We start from the raw sequence: 12393 nt of genomic DNA on the forward strand, positions 1-12393 counted from the left end.
TATTTCAATAATATCAATGAAATTTCAATATCTCATCTAAATCTATCAATTATTTCTTGTTCATAGGCCCAAAACTCAATATCTAGGCATATTAAAATATAAACAATTGATTTAATTCATCTATCATTTATTAAGTCCCCACTTCATATAAAGCCATATGCAAGGGAAGTAGGAGATACAAAGATAAATATGCCACAGATTCTGCTTTTAGATGTGACCTCAAGGTGTAAGACTCAGCAAGAGGGCTCAATTTAATAGAGGAGAAGATATAATTACATATAATTGTGCAATATGGGTAAGTATGATAATACAAATGAGAGGTTAGGCTGTCTTTCCCCTCCCCTCCTGTAATATTATTATAAAATGCATATTACTGGAATTATACATTTTGGTGGCTTTTTCTTATAATTCTTATTGGTTAAGATAAGCATCTGTGTTTATTCTTAATTCTTCAGAATTTAAAATTGCACAGGATAGGTGTTACATTATTCAGTATTTTTGTGCTTCTTTTACCAAATTGTTAATTGCCTTTTCATAATTATCTTCCTTTGCTTTCATTTTTACCTGATTTTTTCTCTACCACTCAATTTGATTTTGAAAATCATTTTTTTTTAGGAATTCTTGTTGGGCTTGCGTCCAATTCACATTTTTCTTAGAGGCTTTGCTTGTAGATGTTTTTTGAGCTCATTTTTTTTCTTCTGAGTTTGCGCCTGTCACCACAGTAGCTTTTTATGATCAAATTCTTTTCTGTTGTTGTTTGCTCATTTTTCCACCCTACTTCTTGATTTTGAACTTTATGTTAATGTTGATCTCTGTTCCTGGTGTGGGGAAGGATGGCAAGAGCAATCTGTCCCAAGTTTCAGACTTTTTCTACACTGTTGTTTTCAGTTTGGGGAATGTGTTGGAATTTTTGGTGCTTTCAAGGTGTCGTGATTTGGAGAGAGGTGCGGTCACTGCTCTCTTGGTCTGTACTCTGGTCCTTACTCAGAAAGGGCCCCATTCTCTTGGGATTGCAGTCAGTACTGCTCCTCAGGCTCCCTCCTCATTTGGGACAGGAAACAAGGGTCTCTGATCCCTTGGGGCTAAAAGTGTTATTGCCCCTCAGGGTTTCCCTCAGCCAAAAGTAACCCTCTCTGCCCTTGAACTGTAACCCATAAGTGGGTATAGGCAATAGAGCTGCCAAGCAGCATCTGGTCCCATTTCCAGTGCTAGCACAGGGGTACCCTGTAATCTCTTTCTGACCAGTTGCCAGGTCCCCTTATCATCTCTGGCTTGAGAGCTCCCAAAGCTGATGCTGCTTTTGTCACTACCACCTAGTCCCACCCCTGGGCTTTCATCCATATAAGCTCTGGGCCAATCTCCTCCTCTTTGTCACAGATCTCTCTTTCTGACCCCTATATTGTCTTGGTCTGGAAGATTATTTCACTCTGAATTTTTTGGCTCTGCCATTCTAGAATTAGATTTGAGGCACTATTTTAAAGTTGCTTGGGGAGTTCAGCTGAGGGCTTCCCTACTCTGCCACCTTGGCTCCATATCCAGAAGCCAAAATTACATAGGATAAAAGTAACCTTGGCACTTATTCCACACTACCTTTGTGACCCTGACTAAATCACTCCACCTCTCTGAGGATCAGTTTCCTCATCTGTATAATAATTTTGGATACTGTCTGATGTTCCTCCTAGTTGCCCTTCCCAGGATCCTAAGATCCTATCATGTTGTCAGCTCAGAAGTATTCTAGTTGATAAAAATCTTCTCTCATACAGCTCTGGGTTTTGATGATTTTGGATGACCTTCCACCAGTGGGGGCAGTCTTCTCCTGACATCCCCTCACCACAACCCTAGCCTTGGACAGCCTGGAACCTAGCTGGGTAATTGGATTACCTGCAGATCTTGGATGGGATGGGAGTCACCAACTTGATTCCTTCTGATGAGAAAGAGGACGACCAAACCTTACCAACCCTCTTGTCTCTGTGATCTCCAAATCCCAGACTTCATCATATGATCTATTTTTTAATTGGATTTTTTATTTTTAGTTTACAACACTTAGTTTTACATATTCTTAAGTTTCAAATTATCTTCCCTTCCCTCTCCTCCCCTCGCCCCCCCCAAGACGGCATGCAGTCTGATATAGATTCTACATAAACCTTCATATTAAACTTATTTACACAATAGTCAAATTGCAAAGAAGAATTATGACCAATGGAAACAATCATGAGAGAGAAGAAACAAAGCCAAAAAAAGAGAGCAAATACTTTGCCTCAATCTGCATTTAGACTCCACAGTTCTTTCTCTGGACGTAGCTAGCTTTTTCCATCATGAGTCCATTGGAGCTGTCTTTGAGCCTTGTATTGTTAAGGAGAGCCACGTCTCTTAAAGATAGTCATCAAAGAATCAATATGTCTGTGATTGTGTATAATGTTCTCCTGGTTCTGCTCCTCTCACTCAGCATCAGATCATGTAGGTCCAGGTTATTATGAAGCCTGTATCTTCCCCATTTCTTACAGCACAATAGTATTCCATTACATTCATATACCACAACTTGTTCAGCCATTCCCCAATTGATGGGCATCCCCTTGATTTCCAATTCTTTGCCACCACAAAAAGAGCATCTATAAATATTTTTGTATATAGAGGTCCCTTTCCCACTTGTGTGATCTCTTTGGGATATAGCCCTAGGAGTGGTATTGCTGGGTCAAAGTGTATGAACATTTTTATAGCCCATTGGGCATAGTTCCAAATTGCTCTCCAAAATGGCTGGATCTATTCACAACTCCACCAACAATGTATTAATGTTCCAATTTTCCCACATCTTCTTCAGCATTTATCATTTTCCTGTTTTGTCGTGTTAACCAATCTGACAGGAGAGATGTGGTACCTAAGAGTTGTTTTGATTTGCATTTCTCTAATCAATAGTGATTTAGAGCATTTTTTCATATGCCTATAGATATCTTTCCTCTGAAAACTGCCTGTTCATATAGTTTGACTATTTCTCAATTGGGGAATGACTTTTATTCCTACAAATTTGGCTCAGTTCCCTGTATAGTTTAGATATGAGGCCTTTATCAGAGACATTGGTTGTAAAAATTTTCTCCCAATTTTCTGCTTCCCTTCTAGTCTTTGTTGCATTGGCTTTGTTTATACAAAAACTTTTCAGTTTAGCATAATCAAAATTCTCCATTTTGCATTTTATAATGCTCTCTATCTCTTGTTGGGTCATGAATTCTTCCCTTTCCCATAAATCTGACAGGTAAACTATTCCTTGCTCTCCCAAATTGCTTATAGTATCAGCCTTTATTCCTAAATCACATATCCATTTTGCCTTTATTTTGGTTTATGGTGTAAGATATGGGTCTATGCCCAGTTTCTGCCACACTATTTTCCAATTTTCCCAGCAGTTTTTGTGAAATAATGAATTCTTAACCCAGAAGCTGGATTCTTTGGGTTTATCAAAGAGTAGATTACTATAGTCGGTGACTTCTGCATCTTGTGTGCCTAACCTATTCCACTGGTCTACCACTCTGTTTCTTAGCCAGTACCATGTAGTTTTGAGGACTGCTGCTTTATAGTACCTTTTGATATCTGGTATGGCTAGGCCACCTTCCCTAGCATTTCTTTTCATTAATTCCCTTGATATTCTGGACTTTTTGTTCTTCCAGATGAATCTTGTTATTATTTTATCCAGCTCTGTAAAATAATTTTTTGGTAGTTTGATTGGTATGACACCGAATAAGTAAATTAATTTAGGTAAAATTGTCATTTTTATCATGTTAACTCAGCCTAACCATGAGCAACTGATGGTATTCCATTTAATTAGATTTGACCTTATTTGTGTGAGAAATGTTTCATAATTATGTTCATATAGGCCCTGGGTTTGTCTTGGCAGGTAGACTCCCAAATATTTTATAGTGTCTACAGTAACTTTAAGTGGAATTTCTCTTTCCATCTCTTGCTGTTGGGCTTTGTGAGTAATATATAGGAATGCCAAGGATTTATGTGGATTTATTTTATATCCTGAAACTTTGCCAAAGTTGTTTATTATTTCAAGTAGTTTTTTTACTTGAATCTCTAGGATTCTCTAAGTAAATCATCATATCATCTGCAAAAAGTGATAATTTAGTTTCTTCTTTGCCTATTCTAATTCCTTCAATTTCTTTTTTCTTCTCTTAATACTAAAGCTAACATTTCTCATACCAAATTGAATAATAGGGGTGATGATGGACATCCTTGTTTCACCCTGGATCTTATTGGGAATGTATCTAGCTTATCCCCATTACATATAATGCTTGCTGATAGTGTTAGGTAGATGCTATTTATAATTTTAAGGAAGACTCCATTTATTCCTAGGCTTTCTAGTGTTTTTAATAGGAACAGGTGTTGTATTTTGTCAAAAGCTTTTTCTGCATCTATGGAGATAATCATATGGTTTCTGCTATTTTTGTTATTGATATGATCAATTATGCTGATAGTTTTCCTAATATTGAACCAGTCTTGCATTGCTGGAATAAATCCTACCTCCTCGTAGTGTATTATTTTCCTAATAATAGCAAGATGCTGTTTTCATGTGGCCATCTTGGCTCCACACACCCCCCCCCCATCATACGATCTATTAATGTAATCTAAGGACACTTGGGCCTTGCCAGTCACCCTGCTACAGCACATTTAAGACATCCAAGCCTTTCTATCTACCATGTAGTGAACTTTCTTTTCTCTCTCTTACTTAGAATGTGAGCTCCCTGAAGGGAGGGGGTCCATATCCATTTTTCTATTCATATTCCCAGCACTTAGCATAGTACCTGGCACATAATGAATGCTTAATAAATGGATTTTTATTTATTCCTCATTAATTCATTCATTTTCAGATTATGAAAGTTCACTGGAGTGTAAAATCAGATAATGGTACAGCATTTAGAGACCTTTGAGATAACCTAATACAACTCCCTCATTTTACAGATGAAGAGACTGAAAACCTTTTAAACTCATACCAGTAACAACTCTGCATGCAGTAAAACAAAAATAAAAGTTGACTATTGTCTGGGGAAAACAGGCTTGGCATCTTTTAAAATTTGTGATAGTTTGCAAACAAAGGCTAATTTTATAGAAAGGAATTAGGATAGATCTGTATCATTTCTTGGATCTTCTTCTGATTCTGCAGTTTGAAATTGTCGTTTTCCACTGTCTTTACACAGTGAATCAGCACCTTATTTCATTCGAGGTCCCGACAGAATTGGAGGAACTTACATCAAGTTGCAATACAAGGAATACACAGATGATTCCTTCTTAACAAAGAAAACAAGACTCCCTGAAGAAAGACATCTTGGACTTTTGGGTAAAATTGGGGGACTTTGAGGGTTTGGGGGGATGGTACAAACTTGTAATTTTATTGATATAAGGAATTTCTATTGAGGAGACTCCCTCTGTTAAAAAAAGAATGGTAACTTTTCAGTAACAACTCTGAGAGGTCACAGGACTTGCCCCGGGTCACACAACCAGAATCTGTCAGAGGCAAGCCTTGAGCTCACATATTCCTGACTTTGAGGCCAGCTGTCCATCCACTAGGCCATATTGCTTCTCAAAATTGAAAAAATTAAAGTGTGCATGACACACTTTCAGTTTAATCTACAACAGTAACACATTCTTCATGGCTTTCTTAAGCCTACAGTCAACAAAACAATAAGTCAGTCCTTGACTGGTAGCAATGCTGGTTTCCAAGTTATAACGTCCTCTGATGAAACCCACGGAATCTCCTGGGATCCTGGGATTCTCTCATGCCCTCAAATCACCTATTTTCCATCTCTTGCTCTGAGCTTACTGATCAAATCAACAATACTATGACTTCTGGAAAGGAAGCACCCTCTTCATCAACTCACCATTTCTGTGACTCCATGGCCCAAAACTCTCTTCCTTGACCACGACTACCCTTGTCTTTCCTTATTAAAATGTAAGCTCCTTGGAGGCAGGGATTGTTTCTTTGTATTTCTTATCTCTTAGTACTTAGTACATGCTCATTCATTCATTCATACCTGAGCACATTTCAGGATCAGATTGTCATTATGTCTGTCTGCCCCTTTGGAATGTCAGCCTTGTATGAGTAGGAATTGTTTCATTCTTTGTACTTGTGTCCCCAAGGCAGCTAAATGGTACAATGGATAGAGCCTCAGGCCTGGAGTCAGGAAAACTCATCTCCATGAGTTCAAATCCAGCCTCAGATACTTACTAGCTGTGGGACCCTGGGCAAGTCACTTAACCCTGTTTGCCTCAGTTTCCTCATTTGTCAAATAAGCTGGAGAAGGAAATGGCAAACCACTCCAGTATCTTTGCCAAGAAAATCCCAAATGGGGCCATGAAGAGTGAGACGTGAGTGACATAGCTGAACAACAGCACATTGTAAGTTCTTAATAAATGCTTGTTGATAGTCCACAAAATCAGTCATCATCAGGCAACATAACCCGTCTGTTCACATTTTAAAAGAATTATACATTAAGAACTCGTTTTCTGCTTGTCTCTAGGCCCTGTCATTAAAACAGAAGTGGGAGACACTGTCCTAGTCACTTTTCTCAACAAAGCCAACCATTCCCTCAGCATTCTGCCTCACTGTTTAAGGCTCACCAAGAGCAACGAAGGATCGAAATACATGACTCTCAGTGGAGGTGAGCACATAGCAGCCACTTGACAAAGGTCTGTCAAATTGAATCGAGCAGCTCAGTAGATCAGGCAGGGTAGTAAAGTGGAAAGAGCGCTTCAGCGAGAGAGAGAGTCGACTTCAGGTTGATTCCTGGCTCCACCACCTGATCTTTCTATGACCTTGGGGAAATCACCCTTTCTGGATCTCATTTCTCTCCTCTGTAAAGTGATCGATTTGAACAGGATGACATCCAAGGCCTTCCCTTCCATTTCTCCCACAATGACCCTAGGGTCCTTCTGTGCACTATTCCAAAACAATTAGAACAAGAAAAGGAAACTTTACCTAAAATGTTAGATTCGATTCTTCAAGAACCCCTGGCTGCTCCTAGTGACATAGCTCCTAGCCTCCTAAGTTATTTGTTTCTTCCCAGGGACACCTCCACCTTCTTCAAGTATACAGCCTGGGGAAAATTTTACCTACGAATGGACTGTTCCAGAAACTGTGGGTCCCACCTCTGCTGATCCAGTTTGCTTGACTTGCCTATACTTCTCTGCTGGGGACCTTGTTAGAGAAGTCACCAGTGGGATGATTGGGCCTCTTCTAGTGTGTAGGAAAGGAAGTCTTCGTGCAGATGGTAGACTGGTAAGGCAACAAGCACAGAAAAATGGAAAGGTCTGTGCGTTCATCCTATCTGATTTAGAGTCTGACCAAAGGAGCTGTCCACAGAGCTCTAGGTCTATCTGCAACTTGGACATGTTTATATTTTCATTTTACATAGTACATACAATATTTCATTATTTGATTTAAAGTTTAAAGTATTAAGAGGTAAAATATTTTAAAAGATTAGTATTCGAGAAATAGAGAAGTGTGGCATAATGGATGGAGAGATGAACTGAGAATCAGGAAGAATTGGGTTTTCATACAAAATGTCAGTGTGACCCTGGTCTTTTCCTTCCTTCTTTCCTTCCTTCCTTCCTTTTTCCCTTTTTCCTTCCTTCCTTCCTTCTTTCCTTCCTTCCTTCCTTTCTTTTTCTTTCTTTCTTTCATTCTTTCTTTCTTCCTCCCTTCATTTCTTTCTTCCTTCCTTCCTTCTTTCTTTCTTTGTTTCTTTCTTTGTTCTTTCCTTTCTTCTTTCTTTCCTTCCTTCCTGATTTCTTTCTTTCTTTCCTTCTTTCTTTCTTCCTTTCTTCCTTCCTTCTTTCCTTTTTTCCTTTCTTCTTTCTTTCTTCCTTCCTTCCTTCCTTCCTTCCTTCCTTCCTTCCTTTCCCCCTCTCTCTATCTTTCTGTCTACCTGTTTGTCTGTCTCCATCTATCTGGAGATTCTGGAGTAGAGCCAAGAGAGAAGTGAGCACAGATGGTCTGAGCACTTTTAAAAAATAATAGCTAGCATTTATATAATGCCTACTCTGTGCCGCATTGTGCCAAGCACTTTACAAATATTATCTCATCTGATCCTCACAATAACCCTGGGAGGCTGTTTTAACAACCCAGCTAGCAGCTTCTGTGGGTGCGTAAGATGCACCCAGGATGCTGCCGGGATGCTGGAAAAGCACAGGTTCTTTTTATCTGCTCAAACAAGGAGAGCATGGTGAAGGGGTTGACCAGTTTACTTTAATCCAGCATTCACTTAGCATACAGACAACATTCATTTAGTTCAGGGGAAAACACCAGCATTCAGTTAGTTCAGGGGAGCATACAGACAAGCATCAAGAGACAGACCAAATACAGATTCATTGACTTACTTCAGGGGAAAAAACCAGCACCCTGAGGTTCAAAACATTCATTTAGTTTGGGGGAAAACAAACCAGCACCCCGAACCTCAAAACCAAAATACAGACAAATTACAAATATCAACAGACAGACCCAATACAATTCGTAGTTACCAACATCTGGGCTCGGCCCGAGAGCAAGGGCTGGCCCAGAGTCACGCTTGCTTGCCGCTGCTCCCACACCAACCGGAAAAGGAAAAAGAGACCTTCAAGCTGTCCTCCCCCCTCTTGTAGGGTTTTTGACATCATCAAGTGCCGCCTGAATGACCAGGGCCAATTGGTTCTTGAGTTGGCCCCTCCCCCTAGGGTAGACGTTAACACCTCCCCTCAGCCAGCCCCATGACTATCACACAGGAAGTTGTCTGCTTCCTGGCATGGTCTCTGGGCTTCCTGCCCCGGAAGAGCAAGCCACAGCATCCAGAGGCTCAATGAGGTAAGCTGAGTCATTCAAAGAAAACAAAGGCCATTCTGGTTACACTCCACCCCTCACAATGTTCTAGGATGCACAATCCAATCATAATTTAAATTAAATTATATATCCTAGAACATTGTGATCCAATTACGCAGGAAACTAAAACACATCATTCACAATAAAGCAAAACATATCATTCAGTGACATTCCCAAACATTGGTTTACGATTCAAATGCGATCCACCCCTAGATCCCAGCAATATAATCTCTTCAATCAATCATCCCCAAAATAATTATTAATAATTCAGATGTCCACCCCTAGATCTTTGTATCCATTACATAGGATCAATAATATAACAATAAAACAATATAGCAAGGATAACACAAAATAAGTACTCAGAACACTACAATCATTCCCCCCCCCACCTCAAACAACTGGGGCTCAAAATCTTGGGGTAAGGGGTGAAGGTCTCATTTTCCATAGCTTCTTCATGCTGAAATTGGACATAGAGTTGTGCCTGCCCCAAAGAGTCCTATTCTAGAGGTCAGTTGTTTCAGCGAGCTGGCAGGAATTCCAAGAAGCTACATGCTTAGGCAGTCACGGGAAAGTGCAGGGTACTTAAGCCTAAAGGAGACAGAACTAGCAACAAAGTTAACCAAAACAAAGAACAAAAAGAGTAGGTAAGTATGGGCTATTATCCTTTAAATAAAATCATCCCAAAGAACAAAAACAAAAAAAAAGTAGGCAAGTATGGGCTATTATCCTTCAAATATAATCATCCAATATCAGAAGCCAAACTCAGGTGGGAAAATGTTTCTTTTTAAACAGAACACAATGAGGAAACTAAGCCAAGAGGATCCCACCCTAGATGGAGACTAGGATTGTCCTCCCAGCCTTTCCCCAGATGTACAAGCTTTCCTCCGTTTATCACACGAGGCCACCTTCCCTCCCAGTATGACTTCATCTGGCTTCTGTTTTACCCATACCTTAGCTCCCAACTTTATTCTATCAATGGAGCAAGACCCTTTTGCTCCTGTTTCAAAACTCCATGTACAATATAATCTCAAGAAACTGGCCCTTTCAGCACAGTGCTCCGGGGCCAGGTTTATCAGCTTAATCCCTGGGAGGAAGGGATTATCTCCTGCTCTGGGCCCCTAGGAAACCTCACCTAGCACTTCCACTCACCTGTTTTCCTTCAGGCCTTCCTTGCTCCTAAGGCTCCAAAGTACCTGCCTGTTTTCCTTGCTCCTGAGGCTCCACAGAATCATAGCCACCTCGAGTACAAAGAGCAGTCCAAAAACAGGGAAACATTCAACCAACCCAGCACCCCAAAACACCATGCTCTCTTGTTAAAGCCAGATCCTACCGACTATGCCATACGTTTTAACAACCCAGCTAGCAGCTTCTGTGGGTGCGTAAGATGCACCCAGGATGCTGCCGGGATGCTGGAAAAGCACAGGTTCTTTTTATCTGCTCAAACAAGGAGAGCATGGTGAAGGGGTTGACCAGTTTACTTTAATCCAGCATTCACTTAGCATACAGACAACATTCATTTAGTTCAGGGGAAAACACCAGCATTCAGTTAGTTCAGGGGAGCATACAGACAAGCATCAAGAGACAGACCAAATACAGATTCATTGACTTACTTCAGGGGAAAAAACCAGCACCCTGAGGTTCAAAACATTCATTTAGTTTGGGGGAAAACAAACCAGTACCCCGAACCTCAAAACCAAAATACAGACAAATTACAAATATCAACAGACAGACCCAATACAATTCGTAGTTACCAACATCTGGGCTCGGCCCGAGAGCAAGGGCTGGCCCAGAGTCACGCTTGCTTGCCGCTGCTCCCACACCAACTGGAAAAGGAAAAAGAGATCTTCAAGCTGTCCTCTCCCCTCTTGTAGGGTTTTTGACATCATCAGGTGCCGCCTGAATGACCAGGGCCAATTGGTTCTTGAGTTGGCCCCTCCCCCTAGGGTAGACGTTAACACCTCCCCTCAGCCAGCCCCATGACTATCACACAGGAAGTTGTCTGCTTCCTGGCATGGTCTCTGGGCTTCCTGCCCCGGAAGAGCAAGCCACAGCATCCAGAGGCTCAATGAGGTAAGCTGAGTCATTCAAAGAAAACAAAGGCCATTCTGGTTACAGAGGCAGGTGTTATTATTCCATTTTACAGATGAGGAAACTGAGACAAGCAAAGGCTAAGTGACTTGCCCAAGGTCACACAGTTAGTAAGTATAAGAAACAGGATTTTAATGCAGGTCTTCCTGACTCTAAAACTAGAACTCTCCCCGTTATGTCACATTACCTCTTAATCAAAAGCATGTTTCTCATAAGAACTGCAACTATCATCATCAGTTACTTATATTTTTGGCCCATTTGTGCATGGTTCTATGAGAGGTGCTGTGGAAAGCAATCTGACCAGATAGGGTGCCATCACTCTGAGAAATCTGTGGGGGCGTTGTTTTCTAGACCTCTTGCATTTTGGATTAATGAAAATTTATGGGATTTTTTTCTCATGTGATGGAAATAGCAATTTGAAGATTAACTTCTTTAGATATTATTAACCTCCACATCCTTCAAGCAACTCCCTAAAATTTATCTATTAAGTCATAGAAGAGTTGCTATTTGCATTGTCGGAAGGTGTTCAGGCCCTATGTGGATCAGTTGAGCTCCATTTCCATCAATGGCCATAACAAGAAGAAATATATTCCCAATGAAGTCAATGGATTTCAGTAGAAGTAGAGCTTCCATGAGGTTCATTCATGGTGATTAAATCCTGAAAAATGGCCTCCACAGAGCCAGTAGAATCTTTGCCTTTAGAAATCAAAGATTACTTCCTTCAAGGAGCTACCCTTCCCACCTCAATTTTATAATAAATGCTCTTTTAAATTTTAACTGTAAAATCTTCTCTGTTCATTTTTTAATTCAATGTCTATAATTGAGAATTTAGGCAGTCAAATTTATCATAAATCTCAAAATCCCTTTTTCAAGATTACCCCACCCTTTGATTTGTCCATGTGAAGACCCAGTGGGTACATGGGAAAGATCCTTCTTGTCTCATGTTTACTTTTTTAATTTCATCCACAGAAAGGAGTAGACAAGGAATTCTACCTGCTACCTACAATATTTGATGAGAATGAAAGCCTCTACTTGGATGAAAATATTAGAAAATTTACAGGAAATCCCAACCAAGTGAATAAGAATGATCCAGACTTCCAAGACTCTAACAGAATGGCCTGTAAGGGAGAGCTTTATTTCATCAGATAATTGAATGAAGTAGTGAATGTCATTCTCTCTGCAGTCTACATTTCAAGGTCTTTAGGGATTGGGTTAGAGATACTTTAACAATCCAATTAAATTCAGTGACTATTTATGGGCACCTACTATGGCACTGGGGTTAAGGATGGACCTAGAGTTTCAACAGTATGGAGAAATTCAAAGTGAAGGTATTCTCTCCACCAAAGAAAGTCAACATTTTCTCTGCATGGTGTTAGAGAGATGTCTGAGGCATTGGGAGGTCGAGTCACTTGCCTAGTGTAATGCAGTCAGCGTGTATCCCAGGTGGTACTTTATGGCTTTTGAGA

General features: G+C 40.3%; 1 protein-coding gene across 1 annotated transcript in view; it reads left to right on the forward strand.

Moving 5' to 3' along the window:
• Positions 1–12393, forward strand: part of LOC118847077 (ceruloplasmin-like) — a 52695-nt gene that overhangs the window by 21351 nt on the left and 18951 nt on the right. The window contains exons 7-10 of the mRNA XM_036755695.1: positions 5187–5326; positions 6507–6647; positions 7053–7264; positions 11897–12047. Coding sequence (XP_036611590.1) covers positions 5187–5326; positions 6507–6647; positions 7053–7264; positions 11897–12047 — 644 coding nt within the window. The remainder of the gene's footprint in view (positions 1–5186; positions 5327–6506; positions 6648–7052; positions 7265–11896; positions 12048–12393) is intronic.

This window comes from Trichosurus vulpecula, chromosome 4 (assembly GCF_011100635.1).
Source record: "Trichosurus vulpecula isolate mTriVul1 chromosome 4, mTriVul1.pri, whole genome shotgun sequence".
Lineage (NCBI taxonomy): Eukaryota > Metazoa > Chordata > Mammalia > Diprotodontia > Phalangeridae > Trichosurus > Trichosurus vulpecula.